At 41.0% G+C, this 21,022-nt stretch overlaps 1 protein-coding gene across 4 annotated transcripts in view; it reads right to left on the bottom strand.

Annotated features, from left to right (window-relative positions):
- adcy2b (adenylate cyclase 2b (brain)) overlaps positions 1-21,022 on the bottom strand; it is a 42,187-nt gene that overhangs the window by 4,296 nt on the left and 16,869 nt on the right. For 3 of the 4 annotated variants that reach the window (XM_027030425.2, XM_035529406.1, XM_035529408.1), the window contains exons 7-19: positions 18,135-18,246; positions 17,699-17,826; positions 16,258-16,416; positions 15,818-15,950; positions 14,476-14,652; positions 14,117-14,160; positions 13,950-14,030; positions 13,670-13,739; positions 13,314-13,411; positions 11,404-11,488; positions 8,606-8,743; positions 6,888-7,004; positions 5,215-5,399 (exon numbers count right to left, since the gene is read on the bottom strand). In XM_027030425.2, the coding sequence (XP_026886226.2) occupies positions 5,215-5,399; positions 6,888-7,004; positions 8,606-8,743; positions 11,404-11,488; positions 13,314-13,411; positions 13,670-13,739; positions 13,950-14,030; positions 14,117-14,160; positions 14,476-14,652; positions 15,818-15,950; positions 16,258-16,416; positions 17,699-17,826; positions 18,135-18,246 (1,527 nt within the window). The remainder of the gene's footprint in view (positions 1-5,214; positions 5,400-6,887; positions 7,005-8,605; positions 8,744-11,403; positions 11,489-13,313; positions 13,412-13,669; positions 13,740-13,949; positions 14,031-14,116; positions 14,161-14,475; positions 14,653-15,817; positions 15,951-16,257; positions 16,417-17,698; positions 17,827-18,134; positions 18,247-21,022) is intronic. The other variant, XM_035529407.1, reaches the window with a different exon arrangement.

The raw sequence follows: 21,022 nt of genomic DNA, 5'->3' as shown, positions 1-21,022 counted from the left end.
GAAAGGAGGCCAGGATCTAGAATGTCATGATGAGGCACCCAGCTCTGTTCCTCCGGGCCAAAACCCTCCCAATCGACCAGATATTGAATGGTGCCCCCACGTCTCCTGGAATCCAGAATGCAGTGCACTGACTATACTGGGGTACCGCCAATAGGCTCAGGCGGCACGTTGTCCAAAGACACTTCATCCAGGGGACCTGAAATGACAGGTTTGAGAAGAGACACATGGAAAGAACTGGAAATGCAGAAATGTACAGGAAAATTGAGTTGGTAAGTAACATCGTTTACATGCTTGATGACTTGAAAGGGACCGAAGTACTTGAGACCCAACTTGCAACAAGATCTGGGTTTACAGAAATCCTGGGTAGATAGCCATACCCGGTGTCCAGGCTGGTATACTGGTGTTTCTCCTCTATGTCGATCCGCCATTTCCTTATATTGTGAAAAAGCATGTTCAATTCTCTGATGAGTTTCCTCCCATAACTATTCGATACGTCGCATCCAATCATCCACAGCAGGGATGTCAGTAGTGATCGAAGTCCATGGGGCCACGGGGGGTTGGTAACCAAGGAAACACTTGAATGGCGTAATGCCCACGGAGGAACACGTGAGAGAGTTCTGGGCCATCTCTACCCAAAGAAGGAACTTGGACCAGTCAGCAGGGTTGTTCATACAAAAACAATGCAGAAACTTACTTAGTTCTTGGTTAGCATGTTCGTACTGGCAGAGGGTGATAACCTGATGTCAGACTGACAACTACCCCTATATGTTCAAAGAAGGCTGACCAAACATGTGATGTGAACTGAGGTCTACGGTCCGACAGAATGTCCTCAGGTATACCGTATATATGGAAAACTTGGTTGAATAAAACCTCAGCGGTTTGGAAGGCTATGAACCTCACACCACGGGAGAACCTGTCTACTACTGTCAGGATAGAAGTATTGCTATCAGAGCAAAGTAGGTCAGTGATGAAGTCCACCACTACGTGGGACCAGGGTCTTTCGGGTATGGGGAGAGGCATGAGTTTAGCAGCAGGCAGTATCCTAGGGGTTTTACTTTGGCTACACCCTGAACAAGACGCAACATACGTATGTCAGTCTTTAGCAAGGGTCTCCCACCAATAACAACTAGTGATAAGTTGTCGGGTATGGGTCTCACCAGGATGACCAGTCGTAAGGGACGAGTGAGCCCAAGTTAACAGCCGATCTCGGCAGGATGCTGGTACAAGCCTCCTTTCTGTGGGACATTCAGTAGGGATGACAATGTCTTGTGTAGCTTGATCGATCTTGTCGTGTATCTCCCATTTGATCGAAGCCAGATGTACTCATGAAGGAAGAATGGTCTCTGGATCAGTAGGTTCCTCCTCTGTCTCCCCTAGGTGGATGCGGGACAAGGCATCTGCTTTCGTGTTATAGGACCCTAGACGGTACATAATCTTAAAACAAAATCTCGAAAAGAATAATGACCAGCGGGACGTGAAGCCATCTGTTTGGCCGTGCGCATGTATTCTAGATTTCTGTGGTCGGTGAGCACTAGGAATGGATGATTAGCCCCCTCCAGCCAGTGTCTCCACTCCTCCAATGCCAGCTTCATAGCCAATAGCTCTTGTTCCGCTATTCCATAGTTGCATTCCACCAGGCTCAGTTTGTGGGAAAAATATGCTACAGGGTGCATTTTGGATGCCTCATTCCATTGTGGCAATACTGGCCCAACACCTATGTTTGAGGCATCTACTTTAACCATGAATGAGATGCAGGGATTGGGATGCTTTAGTAAAGGGGTAGTAGTAAAAGCCTCCTTTAACTGTTTGAACGCCTGTTCAGCTTCTTGGCTCCAGCTTATCTTAGTTGAGGCTCCCTTAAGGAGGGATGTGAGAGGAGCTGCTATATCACTGAAATGTCGAATAAAACGTCTATAAAAGTTCGCAAAGCCGAGAAAGCTCTGAAGTTTCTTGATAGTGGTGGGAATGGACCAGTTGAGGTCGGCTCTATTTTCTGGTCGTCCATGATGATCCCGCCATGGCTGATGATGTAACCCAAGAATGTCATATTCAAGACTTGATACTCGTAATGACCCTGGTGGAAAAGAAAGCAGTTTTCCATTCATCCCCTTTTTTTATACATACCAAGTTTAGGCACTACAGAGGTCTAACTTGGTGAAATATTTGGCTGTTCTGAGTTGTTCAAGGGCGACTGGGATAAGAGGTAATGGGTAAGCATATTTCTTGGTGATCTGGTTGAGGTTTCAATAGTCTATGCATGGGCGGAGACCTCCGTCCTTCTTTATAAAGAAGAATCCAGACGCAAGTGGGGAAGTGGATGGTTGGATGAAACCCTGATTCAGTGCCTCTTTGATAGAAATCTTCATGGCTATTTTCTCTTCCTGAGAGGGGATAAATGCAGGCTTTTGGCAATGTGGCTCCTTCTAGGAGTTCTACTGAGCAATCATAGGCAAGATGATGATTGGTAAACAGGTGGCTTTTTGTTTGCTGAAAACCTCAGTGAGATACTGATATTCAAAGGGAATGGAACAGGTGTGGGCCTCAACAGGGCTTTCTATGGTAGAAGACAGGGTAACTGTGGGAACGGTCAGACAGTTCTTTTGGCATGCAGATGACCACTGAAGGATTTCTTTCTGTGACCACAAGATACTAGGGTTATGTTGTTCTAACCATGGGAGGCCTAGTATAATGGAGAAGGATGAGGCTTCTATAATCAAAAAGGGTATGATCTCTGTGTGAAGTGCACTGGTGGAGAGTTTGATGGGTGTGGTGGAGAGAGCGATGGAACCAGCCCCTAATGGGGACCTGTCTAAAGCGGCCAGGTGAAGGGTTTTCGGTAGAGGCTTCACCGGAATGTCCAAGTTTCGAACTAGACTGTTACAATGCGAAACTTGCGAGCGTAGTCTGTAACCGCACGATTGCCCTGGCGGAGTATGGTGAGCCTTTGTCCGCATTCTCTCTCCTCATGTGAATGATCAAAAAAGGCTTTAAACTGGGCAAGTAAGTAATTATACGACAATGTCTCAAAGATAGCTGTGGCCCAATCCAGTGCTTTCTCTATTAGTCATGCAGTAAGGCAAGATATCTTGGCTTGGTCAGAACAGGGTGGAATGCTATTAAAATAAAGGGGGCACTGTAACAAGAAACCCCTACATTTGTCTGGAGAGCCATCATATTTAATCAGGTTTACTCAGTAGAACAACAGGATGAGCAACGTTAGGAGCACTAGCAATAGCAGAATGCAGAAGGAGGTGAGTTGTGTTGGGGAGACATAGTCATGACCTGTAGTCGAGTAGCAAGGTCTCTTAGACACTATCCGAGTTTAGCCATTTGGGCCTGTTGGTCTGTTTGTTGTTTGGCAAGAGCATCCAGAGACTGTGTGACATGTTGGTGTTCACTGACAAGCTGTCCTTGGCTGTTAACAGCCTCCATCAGAGCCTCCAAATCCGCCGTCTGCATAAAGGCAAAGTATTCTGTAACACTGTAAGCAAAGTCAGACGCTTGCGGATAAAAGGCAGGAGTCTTATTGTAATCCGTATCTGTGGTGGTTAAACTAGCCAGTTTCAGAACCACAGAGATGCAGTCAAGGGTAATCGCAATCATAGAGGAAAACAGTCTGAGACCAAAAAATCGTAGAGCAAAAACACAGGAGATCAAAAACATGAATAGAACGCTCGGTATGCACAGATGAACTGGAGGCAATACTTCACAATGACAACCAGTCTTAGGATTGCTTATATACATGAAAAAACAGGTGAACTCAATATGCAGGTGATGAGGATCTGGTGAACTGTTGATGATTGGATGAGTCGCTCTCCTGGAGACTAACTGCATGATGGGTAGTGTAGTTTGGGTGTCGGGTAGCGTGACACATACGTTTACCTTACATCCTCTTTTGCCCCTTTTTGGGACCTAAAGAATGTGTCCCTTTTAATGTTGTTTTTTTTTTAGATTATCTGGCCATACAGGCTTTGGAGGCAGTTGTCATTGGTCTTGTAAGTAAGTTGAATAAATACATTTGTTAAAAGTGGTCATGTATACATGCCCACACAAACCACCTTTTGAATTCCAAAATATGGTCATTTTAAAGTTACATATAATTTACATATAGTGTTTGCTCAGCACCCTCAGGCCAGCCATAATCTCTGAGTCTGAAGTAAAAATGTAAAAAAAATGAATGAAAGAATGAATAAGAGGCAATGTAAGACATTGCAGTTTTGTATGTAAGTGGACAGTGGTAGTCTTTCACACATCTATATTTAAATACTGGATCTATATCTTAATCCTTGTTCAGTATGAAGTCATTGGTTTTACTCATGAGCGAAAGGATTATTTGGTCAAAAGTACTATAGTCTTCCATAAACTTTCACTTTCATTGCAATCACCAAATTCACATGTATATTTTGGCCTCTTGACAGTATACCACAGCTGGTTTTGCCCCACAGTCATTTGGCTATGTTCAGCATCCTGATTGCCTTCTTTACAGGTTTTGAAACTTCCTTCTTCTTTCTATTAAACCACCAAGACAGTTCAGATTAAAATGCTTATTTAGATCTTTTGTTGGTTCTGTATGGTTCTTTTGTCTCTTCTGTATGATGTCGTCCTTAGCTGCCATTGTTTTTATTCTGGAACATATGGTCTTCTAAAATAGGGGACTGTGTAGCAAAAAGGGCTGCAATTCCTATTGTTGACTCTGTACAGTTATAAATAACCTTCAGTTAAATCCACCATCCTGGACTCTAACCTCTCAGTCATTGTTTCGTTTAAATTCCATCAGTTGGAGCCCAGAGCACAACCAATAATAACATATATGTCACTGTGTGATTAGTAGGAGACCATGGTCTAAAAGAAAGAAAAATAGATTTTGAGATAACAGAGAAAATAATAATAAACGAGGCCAAATTGACAGAAAGAAATTGAACAGAATAACCAATTTGGAGCATATGGTTTGGGTTAATGGACAGTGCCGTAAATTACCTGCATATAACACCCCTACTCCTGCTGTCAATCATCTGGGAAAAAATCAATCCAATGCAATCTACTCTAAGCCGCCCATCTCAGCACCTGTCATTCATAATATCGTGAGTTATTGAAGGAGCAGGTCTTTTTTTTTTTTGTTGGCACCTGGGTAAATTGTGCTCCAAATTTTCTATCTCACCCATGTGTCACATCACAGTTAGACATCATGTGCCTGTGTGTGTAGAGGTTTGATACCTGTCCAGTGGCTGGGTTTTATAGAGGGCTGTGCTGTATTCATCCAGTACTGAAGCGTGGGTCTGGAGTATGATGATATTGTAGCCCACCACAGCAGCCAACATAATCAACATCTTCAGTTCATAGTTGATTCTGAGGAACACGGAACAGGACACCAGTCCCAGGATACAACTGTAGATGAAGTACTGACAGAGCAAAGAGGCCTGATCAGTTCTACAGCTGAAAATACAATTGTGCAAAGTACAATATTGAAAAATAGAGTTAAACGAAATGGTGAAACACATTTTTGAAAGTTGAATTATGATCTGACAGCAAAATACACAACCTTCAAAGTTGCCTAATCTTTTAAACAACTAGTTACAGACAGCAACTCATTATATCTGTTTAAAGCTTGTCTGTGTGTGTGTGTGTGTGTGTGTGTGTGTGTGTGTGTGTGTGTGTGTGTTTGTGTGTGTGTCTTTAGGGAGAAATACAGATAAAACCAGGGAATTGCCTTGGGCATTCAAGAGTGACCATCAGAAGAAATAAACTTAAATCGGAAAATAAGGATAACGAACTTTGAACATTTGAAAAAGGAGAATATTAAAATCTTCATGAATAATGGATGTCTGCACAGTCTCTTGCTTGTCTTCTCTGAGTAGTATTTAAGCACAATAAATTTCCTCCTTACTCAGCACAATGTTTAAATCTACAGTCAACTGTCCCTGTTAAAACATTTTGTCATGACACAAGGCACATTTTACTGCATCATCCTAAACCATATGGCCAGTAAAGAACATGAAATGACCTATGAAGCATGACTGTGATATGACATTCACATAGTATGCCATGATATAAATATAGTTTATGTACCTAAACAGAGTCACTTTATAGAGAAATTATTTTATTATGTTTTTAGATTATTCCCACGCCAAATGTACAAAAAAACAAAAAACAATAAAATGTAATGCAGTGTTAAAGCAATAGTCCAGAGCTGCAGTTTAACACTGTTAATTGACTGCTAGACAAAGAAGGGGAGGCTCACATAATAAATGCAAGGATAGGCTGCTTCCTTGCATGTCTTGCATCTGAGTCTTGTAAAAGTCCAAAAGCATGTGATGGACTTGATGATCTTATCTCACCATCTGAGGCACAATCTGTTCGGCACTGAAATATTTGTAGGTGCTAGACCCATGGTTGCCAAGTGGCGTCCTCAAATACCACAATCACCACAACATGTTTTTCATTCCCAATGAATCAGGCAAAAACACTCAGTAGTAATGTTATATTTCAGATTTTTCTCTGAGGACCTACAGGAGTCTCAAGAGTGCCATACGTTCTACAGTTTTGCTCTGCAATGTCACTACATCACTTTCCCCACACTGGAGTTTATTCTTCTAAAAACAATATGAGTTTCATACATTGGATTAATGCATGACATAGCTAACCGTAAGGCTTTTTTTATTGAGTAGTACATGGAAAAATGCTTACATTTTTAATTCACAATTGTTCATTTAAGCCATATAAAACTGATGCAAAATCTACACTGATATAGGAGTCAGTACACAAATGGATGTATTGTGCAATATGATACTGTACCTTTGTTTTAGCCTTTTAAATAAATTTGAAAATGTTGTTGAATGCTACTTAGAAGAATAGCATAAAGGAGCAGTTATACTGAACAGACGACTTACGGGCAAGTAAAACTTGTTGTCTGGGGGTTGGGTAGTTTGACCGTAAACTCCATGGGTGGTCTCATTGGAACCATTTGCTGCAGCCACTGTTATCACCTTCTCATCCTCCAGAAAGAACTGGTCATGGATAAAAGAAAAAACAGCAACAACTAATCTGTGCTCAAAGTCTGCGCTCAGCATACACTAAACGTTTACAATTCTATAGCATGTAAGTCACAGCATGTAAGTTGCAATGCAGTCACAAATGCCTGCAGAAATGTTGAGTTGAAGATATTGCCCCTAAAAGCAGTCCTTACCTCAGAGAAACAGCCTTGAGCAGTACGCACAAACCCCTATGAACGAGGTCATGCAAGTGAAGCACAACCAACATGCATATGCACGTGCCTTCACCTGAGATTTGATTACAACTCAGTGTTTGGATGCAGAGAATCAGACACACGAGAGAGCTTACTGCATGAAATCGACTGGCATTCAAGTGCTGCACTTTTAGCCTTTTGCTCACGACTGAGAGTCCTGATTCATCACATGCATCTATTGTCCTACAGACACACTAACGAGACATCAGAGTGTCATTCGGAGGAACCATGGAGGAGCAGAACACAGTGGTGAACACTGCTCTGCTCTTGACATCTGCTCAGCAGGCTTGTTGCATGCTGCAGGTAAAGTCAGCTGTTGGCCACCCACCATGTAAGCCAAAGAAACAGGGATGATGTCAGGATCACTACAGATCGAAGATGCCTAGCAGGTCAGCACCCCAGCATAACCCTGGATTACTCTGGAAGATTACTGAAAAACCTGGTCTGAAAAGGCTGTGTGTTAGTCTGAAACACAACAAATAAATGATATGATTCTCAGCAATTGTAGTCCTTTTAGACGCTTTTATACTCTAATTATTTTCACCGATTTAAAGGCCATTAAGTTTCAGAATGTACCCACATAAGAAGGAAAACAGTATATTAAAAATATTATATATATTTAACACCTCCCACCCCACCCTAAATAAAAACATAACAATAAAAACATCAAGTTGTGATTTAATGGGGCTAAAACATATAAGCAGAAGTGTTCATTGGTAAGACCACAACAGATTTGAACCACAGCAAATGCACAAATATGTGACTCTGTATGGGAGCCCTTTTCTAGCGGAGCAGGTCTTACGGAGGACGCGTTCTCTCTGAAAAGGACTGAAAGGGAAAGTCTACATGCATTACCTGGAATGGAGCTGGCTAGCATCATGGTTGTTAGGATTCCTAAACATGTTTCTTTCACCAAGGCAGGCTCCCTGGACTTCAACTCGAAGACCCCCCACCCAAGGCTGTCCTCCTGGCAGTCCACCCCCTTTCAAAAGCCCACAGCGGGTGACTATAGACATCCTTTGTCCTTCATGCTGGAACAAGGGAGCCTGCTGATGTCTGATGAGGGGCACTCAGTGAGGGTATTAACGTGAACACAGAGGTGAGGAGTGAGAAAATGTCTATTAGGGTCGCAGTATGACAGCTTTAACAGCTCTGTTTAGCTTTGTCATCCTGACCTGTTTATATTAAGCCACTTGTCAAGACTTGTTCAAGCACTTAAAGTCCCTATAGGAGTAGTCCAGCATGTAGTCAGGGGAAAAGCAAGTATTCAGGGGCAAAGCGTGTAGTTAGGAGCACAGTGTGAGGTCAGGGATACAGTGAGCACTGTCCAGCATGAAGCCCTTTGGCAGTCACGATGCTCACCATGTTGAACACGGCCATGACCAAGATGAGTGCGGTGGTTGCCATGGTGAGTACAAGTCGTATCCAGGGCTTGCTGGTGCCGAGTGTGGAGGAGTGAGGGAGCCAGGACAGAGAGCAGGAGGCCACGTTGCCCCATTGCTACAGCAACAAGAGAGAGGTGAAAACAAGCTTTAACTCCTACTAATGTCATTAGCATATCACCTCCCCTGCAATATGCCCAGGGTTACACTAACGAGAAAGAAGACACAAGTCAAACATACAGTATGAATATTTGAAACAATGCCATATAACAGTATAAATCTCCACATATAATTTCAAATTAAATCAAAAACTAAAATAAAACTAAAAAAAACAAAACAAAAAACATAACATGATAGATTATACGGTTCTAAAAAGACACTGCAATGAGATACACTGCCCTTTAACCCTTTCCTCCTTCTGACACACACACACACACACACACACACACACACACACACACACACACACACACACACACTTTTGATATATAATGTGTTTAGATGGTGTAATGTTTGACTGGGCATTGCTAGACTGTACTGTGACCATCTGTTCACGTCAGAAGAACTCTGTCTTGTGTGATTTCATAACGGTATCAGGGGCTTAGAGAAGTCAAGGGCAACCAAAAGAAGTCCATGCCCCCCTGCACCAAGCATGAGCTCCACACTAAAGCCACTTACTTCATGCTTGGCAGTACTGAACAAACCTCGCAGAAACACATTACATCTATAGGTTTGGCTCATGGTAGTGAGAGCTGTGAGTGTAGCCTCTAACATCAGAGAAGCGAAGAAGACGAAGATTGCTGTCTACCACAAAGCAACAAAGTGCTTGATATTCTTGGCCAGAACCATGGGAGGACATAATTCCCATGATTACTGGAAAAAGTATATTCTAATACAGGCACAGAGGCAAGTAAATTACATGCTAAATGATCTAGTCAGTAACCTGACAGATGTCTAAGCAGAAGACCTAGTGAATGACTGTAAATGACCCAGCGAAAAACCTAGTGAATGACCTGATAAATGACCTAGTGAATGACCTGGTAAATGACCTAGTGAACAGCGTAGATAGTTAAGAGGTCAATTGTGTGGTCAGTGATCTAGGGAAAAACCTACATGACATAGTTAACAACCTAGTGAACAACTTAGCTAATGACCTACTGAATGACCCATTGAACAACCTAAATAATAAATAGGCAAATGAGGTGGTCAGTGATGTAGTGACCTTGTGAGTCACCTGGTGAACGATCTAGCGAATTCAAACTGCCATTTCTTTCTTTGTTTTCTGTTTCTCTCTGTCTGTTTTTGAACGTGGTGTTAAGGTTAGCCTTCATCACAATGTCATTGATTGCATGATAACTTTGTGGTGAAATCCAAATTCCAAGCAGGCCCTTTATAGGAGCTGCCTCTTCATCATCCATTGATGGGCAAACCGAAGGATGACGTGTGGGGTGTTGATGTTACCACTTTCACTCTTGCTAGATAACATATTTACCATCCTAAATGACAAGTCTATTCCCTGTAATATATAATTATATTCCCATTAATTAATTAATCAATAATAATAATAATAGTAATAATAATAATAATTAAACAGGGACATTTTTGTGGTCTTTCCCTTGTATTCTGAAGCATGTTTAAAGTGCAGAATGTCAATGTTAATCAGTGGATATTTACAGCAATAACAGCTGAATAATGTCCCTTTTTAATGGAACATTCTGAACCTGAACTTCACAGTCATTATTCTTTTCTTTCAAATTCTGTATGCTGGATTACAAAAATAAGATGTGTTCCTGCCCATTGATTGATGTATTGTGAGGTATTTATTCATGGATGCTGCTACTGGCTACGGTGGAACAATAGAGAGTCAGATTGAGAGAGAGTGAGTGAGAGAGAGAGAGAGAGAGAGAGAGAGAGAGAGAGAGAGAGAGAGAGAGAGTTATTGAGAGAGACTGAAAAAAACATTAAAGAAACAGATGACCTTTTCAAAGAGAAACAAGACATTTCCATTTCCATATCCTTTCCAGATAGATTTGAAAGGGTTATGTATTCACATATAGCGAGGATTATTATATTTTATTTCCCTAAAAAGTATAGTAAGATTCAGTCACTGATTCATTGGTATTTATTTTCACAGGATCATTTACTAGAACAAATGGGCTTTAAAATGTGTGCTAACCTAAATCTTAGTGGAGGATCTACCTCTTGTGACTAAAGTTGGCAGTCATAATACTCAAAGACTAGTGCAACCTTCAGTGAGTGCAACCTGCAGAAAGTGGTATAGTTAGGCTAAAATACTTGATCACATGGAACAAAAATGTTCACATAAACCCCAGTATTTAGCTTCAACCTATTTCCCAATATGTGAAGAAACTTTACTGTCCCTTTGAACTAGGTTTTCTTTTTTATCATTGATTATTTTAGCAATTTTCCCCCCATATATTAAATAACATTTTAACTCTTGAAATAAACCAAAATTGAATTAAATGTAACTTGAGCTGACACCTCTCACATCTTTCAGTCACAATAAAAGTAGACCTGCCACATTTCTGCTATAAAGGTATGTATTCTATGGACATTTTCCAGGCCCTAAAGCCTGTTATGTGATGACCTACTATGAAGGAAATCACTATTTATCTGGGCAATAAGTGTTTATTTGCATTCAAAGACCATTATACTACGCTGGGCAAAGAAGTGGCTCTATTTGTGATCCCTGTGCAAAACAAAATAACACTTCACATGTACACATGAACAAACCTTTTGAAAGTCTGCTTTACTCACCAGTATATGACCAGCGAAGCTAATGGACAGGATAAGTGTTAGCAGCAGGAAGGCTGTCCCAAATGACACCCCGAGGACAGCGGTTCTACAGGAAACAAACCTTCCGCTCATTAAACAGCCAGCTCTATTCAAGGGTATTTGCTTTTACTTATTAGGATGTGTAACGCACTATCTCTCACACACACACACACTTACACATGCACACATAATTGAGTCACTATACAATTTATGAATCTGTCAGTAATAGAGTTGGCATCATTTTGCCTCCAAAAACAGTTTGTACCCTTATTGGCTATTGTGCACATTTTGAACAATTTCTGCTGAAAATGGGATCATTAAGAAGAATAGATGCACTATTACACTGAGCTGTTGAACAGTTGCTGACTCATTATCATAACAGCTGCAGGCTTAATTTCGTTCTCTAAAGAAAATCCAACCCATGAACATGCAGAAAAGGTGCAGTGCAGAAAACATCAGGCCACATTACTATGACTGCTCAGAGCTTCAGGTTTTAGCTTCCATGGCTCCATGTTCTCCATACTGTTTCCCCCACAGTGATTATGATTATGAAAGATGTGTGGCCAATTACTTTCAATGGAAAATAGCTAAAGGCTGCTGGAAAAGTCACTAAATGTCACAAGATGACATCATTCACTAATTAGCACATATGTGACATCATCGTGTCATATTGGCATTCTACCTAGCGTAAGATGGTTTAGCTCTTTACAGCTGGTTGCTTCCCTCCTACTTTCTGTGCTCTCTCACACACACACACACACACACACACACACACACACACACACACACACACACACACACACACACACACACACACATATATATATATATATAAATATATATATATATATGTATATATATATGTATATGTATATATATATATATATATATATATATATATATATATATATATATATATATATATATATATATATATATATATATAGCTAAATTCCCAATAAAGCTGTTCTCATTTACATTTTTGTTTTGCTTTTTTCAATGGGTGAGTATGAAATAATGAGTATGAAATAATGACTGAAACACAGCCCATTAACTCTACATGTTAACCAGCAGTTACTACCAAGCCCTTTCCAAGTGGGTGCTCAGCACTGCAAAACTCAGATTTTATAATGTGGCATCATCAAACAAAATCACTATACACATCATTTAATGATCATGTGCTGTGATTTTGGCTATATTTACATGTAATATGATTACTTAGCAAGAGAGAGTTACAAGCCACAGAATATTAAAAAAAATTTTTTCTCGCAAACAGAACTCAGTGATAACGGTCAAAATTATCAAATTAAATTGATTTAATTTTTAAAAAGGAGCAAACAATAAAGAAAGTGGTGCCTCTCACTCAAGAAAAGTCTGAAAAGTCTGAAAAGTCTGGTCTGAAAAGTCTGAAAATGCCTAGCTGACAACATTGATTAGTTGTATAACATTGTGACTGAGAGCACATCTAAATATCAAAATCACTGCTGGCACCTTTTTAAGGTGTTATAAATCTGATATAACATTGGAGTGAGGAAGTGAGGACACATTACAGAGGAAAGTCAGTGAAGTCCCTCAGGTTTCTCAAAGTGCTCATGGAGCGAATTAACGACTCGCATGGTTTTTTCTGTCAGATTTCTCGCGTAAAGAGATGCAGTTTCCAAATCTGCCCTGGTCTCCGATTCACAAAATCAATTTCCAACAACAGAGATCCCCAGCGCACACTGATGTTATGCATTTCACTTTGTGTCTTCATCTTTCTCCTGTCTTTTTGTCACTAGATCTTATAACACAGTATGTGTTGAGCTGCTGCTGGGCTGAATAACCATTCATAATCACATTATCATTGTTAGGCAACATAGAGCGGGATGAATTAATATATGAAAAGTACTTACTTTGGCAAGACCAAAACTTGCACTATGAAGATACAGAAGAAGATGAGGCATGCACAGGTGACATAGTACTTAAAGGCTGGCAAAGGTGTTGCTCTATACTATATATACAAGGATAAAAAACACAAAACACATTTCAGTGATGACATCGAGAACACTGGATTCAGAAATTACCTTTACACGATAGGGTCAGTTTCCCAGAACCATATTAGGGTAATGATGACTCATCATGGGCATAGCATTTCAGACCCAAACTAGAATTAATCCATGTCTGGGTAACCAGCCCATAGAGTTTGAATATTGAGACATCTAAATAAAATTCCATTGTTACACACCCCAGGACACCTGTAGGAATATACCTCTTTCTCCAGAGTCTTGTTGTGAAAGAACAATGATATCCTCTGTATGTCCTCAGACTTCAGCCACTGTCTAGCAAGTGAAAGACCAAGAGGATAAAATATTTTTCCTAACATGATGATTGATAATTATAGGAATTAGCTAACAAAGAAGATATCTATAGAAAAAGCTAGCTAATCTCTGAATATGTCCAACAGCATTCGCTGAAACACAGCTAGTAGCTATTGTGTTGCATATGAGAGAATTCTTCTTTAAACTAAGGAGAACAGGAGAACTACTCACTTTTGTGCATTGATACCATCAATGGTACGAATCATCCTTTCATTCAACTCCTCCTCAAACCTCTTCTTCTGAGATTTTGTTCTGTATGCAAGGAAAGTACGAGTCACTCAGGGAGGCTGGATTAGGTCAACAGCAGTTTGTCTGTCACTAACATACAGAGAACTGACCTTTCCGATCTTCCCTGGAAGTCAAAGTGCCCCATTGGTACATCCTGAAAAGGGAAAACAGGTTCCTTACTAAGAGCTTTGGGATAAGAAAATGTGGAGTTGGGAGAATGTAGTCTTAGTCATAGAGGAACCCTGCAAACTTGATCCAGTTCATGCATTTCTAAAGTTTTGGTTGTTTAAATCAAGCAACTCACAGCAGGGAAAATAAAGCATGCAGTACTGTGGGCCCTGCAAGACAGTGAGTGACAGGTCCTGGTGGTGAGTGAATATCCTGCACAGTCATTTACGTTGTGCAGCCCAGGCAACCTGGGGCACCATCGCAAAATTTCTCGGCTTTGTCCATGCTCTGCTTGACTCACGTGTGTGTTAATCTTGCCGTTCTCGTTGGTCATGCTGTCTCGGTGGTGCAGGTTGGCAAAAGGCTTAGCTGCCCCCCAGGACTCCAGGTACTGGGTCATACGGACGGATGCCCTCATCTTCACCCCGTCAGGGGCAGGACGGGGACGGCACTGAAGCTGGGGGCTATGCCTCTCTCCCTAGAGGTTTATGCAGTTTACACACACACACACACACACACACACACACACACACACACACACACACACACACACACACACACACACGTACACACACATTAATGAGGGTAGAAATAAGTTCAAAACATGCAGCTGATGGCAGAACAGCTATGATGAGATTGTGGAAGTGAACATTTATTTCAGCAGAAACCTGGGTTGCACATTAGGACTTATGTGTGCACTATAGGACTTCCATGGTGTATAGGCATTAAACTAAATTAGAACATGACTCACAGGCATAATTAACACCTTAATTAGACCTTAGTTGACAGGCCTGGACACTTCCTTCCCTCTATATAATTGAACACAGCTTCTTTTGAGAACATAAAAAACACCCTGAAACTATGTCAATTACATAACTGAACAACATTAGTTAGAAAAATACTAGTGCACCATCCACCATTTGGCCAATGATGCACATATGCGATAATTAATCAAGTGACCACTTGAGTAATTTCAGGACAACATGGAGACAGCAATATAATCAGACTCAAATTTAGTGCTGGCAGTGAGTGAAGAGGTGTTGTGGGAGGAACCGTGGGCTGTCATGAGGGCTAGCAGAGGAGAACTGAACCCTTTAGGAATCCTTCAGGCAAAAGCACAACATCCATGGACAGAGCCAAAATCCAAAATGCAAGGCATTACATATGATGTACATTGCCAAGCACAGTGATATTTGGGGGCAAATAAACAAAACCCTCAAACCTCTAAAAATATATCTTAAAAAAAAGGCTTCTGGGATTGTATGTGTTGGGAGTCTGCTCTGACCGTGAGCTGTGCTGAGCCACCACAGTAAACGGATACATCTCAAAGTAGACAGCTGGGTAGGGCGGCTTATGTTACATTGATGGTGAAGTACATGGCTGCCAGACTGTGGGTCTGTCAAGAGCAATGGTACTGTTCTTCCATATCAAATAATCAGAGTATCAACCTTCTTTATTTGGGCATCAAAGAGCTTTTTGGCAACAGTTTGAACAATAAGTAGATAAGTAGATCTAATAATTAGTCCAAATATCCAAATTCAATGCAGATGATGAGGGAATGGATTAGTAGAGAGGTACCAATGTAGCACTCCCACTGTTTTTTTTTGTTTGTTTTTTTGTTTTTTTTGGCGGGTGGGTTCCACCTTTGGGTTGATGACCAGGTAAGTTGCGATGCCGTGTTCCTTCAGGTACGAGTCTCGGCTTGGACCATTGCCCATCTCCACTTTGTACGCCCCCTTCAAGTGTTCCAGCGTGACCAAGGAGATGTGTACGCGTCTGTGGAGCGGTGAACAGGGAGAGCGTGAACAGCAACGAGAGAACACACGGACAAAGACAGATTACATCAGCCCTTCTCTACAGTCCACAGAGAGAAGACGGTAAGTAATACGAACTCAGACAGGCCAGCTTTTATAGTCTTTTGTTGCTTTTACTGTGAACAAAAAAAATTCCACATCATCTACAACCACCGCTGTATTGCTCTTCAAAGGATGTTTGTACTAATGTAAAGAGCTCTTGATAGCTTTCACAGTGCTTGTTACAAAAGTGGAAATGCAGGCACCCTAAATAATGACACAGAGCTTACCCAGGTACACCTCCAGCCTCCATGTGATTGGCCAGCGTGACATCATGTGACCAAACATCGTACTGCCATTTCTGGAGACCAATTACACCGCATAGAACATTGCCTGAATGCACTCCGACACGCATGTTAATGTCAACTCCAGTGGCATGTCTCACCTTCCTGAAATGACATGTCATATTTTCAGTACTGCAACATGCTTAGGGTTGTCATATAAAATATTTTCTCATGCTAATTGATAGATTTCTCTTGCTCTCTTTCTTGCAACCTGCTCTTCTTCTCTCCTAGTACACTTTGCTAGTTTTGAGATATGCATTCAGGAGACTGTCCTACTCTACAATAAAAATATTTTTAGCTAGGCAATGAGACTGTGATGCCAGAACCAAAATATGCCAGCGGTTTTAGTATATGTGCATGAGTGAGTGTGTCTGTGTGTATGTGTGCCTATGTGTGTGTCTGTGAGCATGCAGTTATTTGTTTCACATGTTGAGGAGAGATACACCTCCAATGGTGTATCCATTCTGGTTACTCCACAGGCTTGTCACAAAAGCCTGAGTATAAGTGAGTGGGTATGTGTGTGTGCATACCTGTGTGTGGGTGGGTGGGTGGGTGTGTGTGTGTGTATGTGTGCGTGTGTGTGCGTGTGTGTGTGTATGTGTGCGCACACGCACATGTGAGATAAGTTCAGTGCTCAGAGTTCAAATGGCACACTGTTGCAAATCTTCAGCCATTGGCAGCTACCTCTGGGATGAGGTATATCAGAAAATAAAATCTGATTTGACTCCCTCACACCCAGAGATGGACTTGTGCCCGGGCTTCTGTTCTGGAGTCATCCAGCTCTACAGCATTATTTTGTAAAGTTCTAGTTTTCAGACAGGGCTATAGCTTCCCTCCAAATAGACAGACAGCCCAGGGCTGCCTCTAAACCCGCGTGGTAATATTTCTGTGCGAGCAGCCACTACTTGGCCAGCTACATGCTAAAACTTGCCGAAGAGTGGGGACTGCATTTAGAAAGGACAGCCCATTAAGTAAAACTGAGAATAGCAGGGATTTTGTAAGACTGGGTAAAGAGAAAATAAAACATACTAATGCCCAGGTATGAGCTGAGTGGTAAATTAGAGTTATTGTCAACATGTGGTGTTTAGTTAGATCTTTGGGTTGTTTAGCTGTGAATAACCGTTTTGTGTAATTTAAGAAGCAATGGTCCTCTTCTTTTTACATAGGTTTTTTATAACCTGCACTACATTTAAGGTTGGTTAAACAAATACAATTGACTAATAAACTAACAAATGATAGAGAAGTGAGAGAGTGAGAGAGAGGGAGAGAGAGGGAGAGAGAGAGCGAGAGAGAGAGATAAGAGGAAGAGTCAGAGAGAGACAAAAATAGAGAGAGAGAGACAGGAAGATGAAAAGTGAAAGAGAGAGATACAAAGCTAATGTGTTACGTGATGGCTTCACACATGTCCAGTCCCATCTTTACACAGTTCTTGGCATGATCAGGCAGAAACTCAGGCAGCCCTGACACACAATAATAACAATCCCCCAAGATCTTAATCCTCATGCAGTCATTGTCCTGAAAAGAAAGCAAGAAATGATACAAATAAATAAACCAAATGGTAACAGATCAGATTAGACTCAGCAGTCAATTACACTGTAAAGCACACGAAAAGACTAGGATTGCTGATACCATGTTTGTTTTGTTCAACAAACATGGTCAAGACTAGACAGGGAGTATATATCTGCCTTATTCCTTAATATTACAAAGCGTAATTTGTGCTGTTTTACTGTAATACTGCTTTGGCAATACTGTGAATGAATATGGCCATGCCAATAAAGCTTACTGAATTTGACTGAAATCGAGTATATGACATGCCCTGGTACCTTGGCTATTTGGTCGAATTTGCCGAAAAGCTCGTTGAGCATATGTACGAGTTCTCCCGGAGAGCAGTCACTAGCCAGCCTTGTGAAGCCGACGATGTCGGCGTACAGGATGCTGCCGGGAACAACAGCACGCATTCAGAAGAGTGGAGACGACGATTCTGCCACAGCGCGTAGGAGAAGAGAGTGGGGCGAGCTAGTGCTATGACAATTTTTGTCTCTTTTCTCTTCTTTAATTCTATCAGTGGACTATTTCATACATAATGAAACATGACTTTCTGAGGTTTGCACTTCCCAGCGTGCTGCACATACGGCGACTTGGGTGTGAAACCTACGGCTTAAGATCTCTGCGAAAGCCTGCGTAAAACCAGCGGCTCTGCGCTCAGGCACAAAAGGAGCTCTTTGGAAAGTCATTCTGCTGTCAGAGGGCAGAGGAAACCGCAAGCCATCTTTCTCCTTCTGAAAACCAAACACGAGTGTCGTTCTCATAATAAGCAGTGCTGGCCTCTACTGCATGCTCTTAGCATGCTAAAAAAAACACACCACAGAAGAAGAGGAAACCTTTGAAGCGAAGAGAAATATTACTTCAAAAAAAAAAAAAAAAAAAAAAAGAGAGAGAGAGGCACTCCCCCCCCCCTTTTTTTTGCAACAGACAGAAAAGAAAATTACTTTCTATGTGAATGAAAAATCTCTCCAGTATGTGCTGTTTTAAATTAGGTATATGACTTTTTAAATTATTATTATTATTTAGGCCACATGCAGTTTTAATAGTTTATTCACATACACATTCCATATTAAGGTATTATCTAATACTACATCAGGTCTTAATCCTGCATTTGATACCACAGACCAGGTGGCGTAGGTTTCATTTCAACCTTGGGGGGACACGGCTCACACCACCAAAATTAACACATTACGTGAGTAGTGTGAGCAGGAATCGACACCACCAACCAAAAAAACAAAAAAACTTTACCTATGCATAGACCCACAACATGTTACCAGATAGGCTGGAAACACTCGTTATCATTAGAGGCCAAGCAGCTGGTACATAATCAGTGCTCTGAACGTACAAAAGTAATGCTACTGTATATATATTACTGTTAAGCATAATTATTTGTAAGCATAGCATTAGCTTCCATTGTTGGTACTCAGTTATATATATATATAGACTCATCCAGATAATGCCCATGCAGTTAATGAAGTTGAGGACTGCATGAAGGAAATAAAAAAAAACTGGATGGCAACTAACTCTCCTTCTGAATTCTTTAGAAGACTGAGGTACTATTGCTTGGACCCAAGGCTCCAAGAGGCCAATGATCTAATATTCTACTAAATCTTGATGGCTTTTCAGTAACACCGAAAACTGCTGTGAAAAACGTATATTGACTCTGAGCTCTGACTTGACACTCACATATGTAATGATGCTAAAACTTCCTTTTTCAATTTACATAGTGTTGCTGAGACATATAGGACATATGTTTTCCTCATTTGATGTAGAGAAATTGATCCATGCTTTTATCTCATGAAGATTGGATTACTGTAATGTTCCTCTAATTGGATGCTATAAAAGCCATTAAATAAACTCCAACTCATACAGAATGCAGCAAAAATCCTAACAAGGGCTAGACCACATTTAACCTTGTTCTTTCAGATGTGCACTGGCTCCCAGTTAAATTTTGAGTTGATTTTAAAATTCTCCTGATGACATATACAGTAACAAATGGACTGGTTCCACAGTATCTAAATGGACTCACTGTATGCTATACAATAATATATAGCACACCTCACCTACTGCATTCTCAAAATGCTCCGACTTAGTTCCTAAAATTAGTAATATTTCAGGTAGGGGTAGAACCTTCTCCTATAAAGCCTTCCAGCTTTAATCCAAGACTCATTCCAAGTTTAAAATCTAGGATAAAGACTTTCTTATTTGCTCAAGTTTTTGGTTAGCTTCCCATATATTAACAGTGCAGAGCCTGGGGATCCCATCCAGGGACTTCATGCATTCACTCTAGTTTGTGACAATGATGCGGTTTGAATGCAAAATTGCAGAGAGCCCACGGGACTGTGGTCACCCTCCAGCCTTCCCTAGTTTATGTTATGCTGCTACAGATAAACCATACTGTTCACTGGCATGTCTACTGTATATGAACTGTTCACGCACTGTTCACCTCTACAGAGCCAACCAACATTATTCTGTCTCTTTTGCATGTTGCTGCAACGATGATGCTAACACTTGACTAGACTGCTCATCGGTGACAAAGCATCAATGATGATGCCAGAAATTGTCCAGGTGCCACCGGTATATCTGATGGTGCCAGTAGATGTTCTAATGATGAAATAATGGTGCCATATGCCATGAATATATAAACAGTCCACCCACAACCCTAGACACACTAAACTATGCTAAGCTGGCTACTTAGTCTAAACATCTAAGCATAAAATAACAAAGCAGCATGGACTGTTTATTAACTGGGCTGCCCAGTGGAGGAGGGGTTCCTTCTTGAGTCTTGGTCCTCTCAAGGTTTCTTTCTTAATTCCACCCAGTGAGTTTTTCCTTCCCACCATTGCCACCGGCTTGCTCATTAGGGATCTTGACCCAAGAGTTTGTAAAGCAGCTTTGTGACAATGTGTGTTGTAAAATGTCTTATATAAATACATTTCACTTGACTATTATTAAGAGAGCATGACTCGCTGCACTCTCTTAAATTGAGGCTACTCATATTTTGCTTATATAATTGGCTGCCCTATTTTACTGAGAGTTTGCTTTAAGCTCTATTCATTTTGCTGTGTGCAAAAAACAGGGCCAGTCCTCTGGTACACAGGAAATGTAAATGTGCTGCAGGCATGCAAACGTGTGTCCAGCTAAGCTGTCAGGTACTGGGGCTGTG

This window comes from Electrophorus electricus, chromosome 8 (assembly GCF_013358815.1).
Source record: "Electrophorus electricus isolate fEleEle1 chromosome 8, fEleEle1.pri, whole genome shotgun sequence".
In the NCBI taxonomy this organism is placed as follows: Eukaryota; Metazoa; Chordata; class Actinopteri; order Gymnotiformes; family Gymnotidae; genus Electrophorus; species Electrophorus electricus.
The sequence above is the reverse complement of the archived record's forward strand: the minus strand, read 5'-3'. Positions and strand labels throughout refer to the sequence as shown.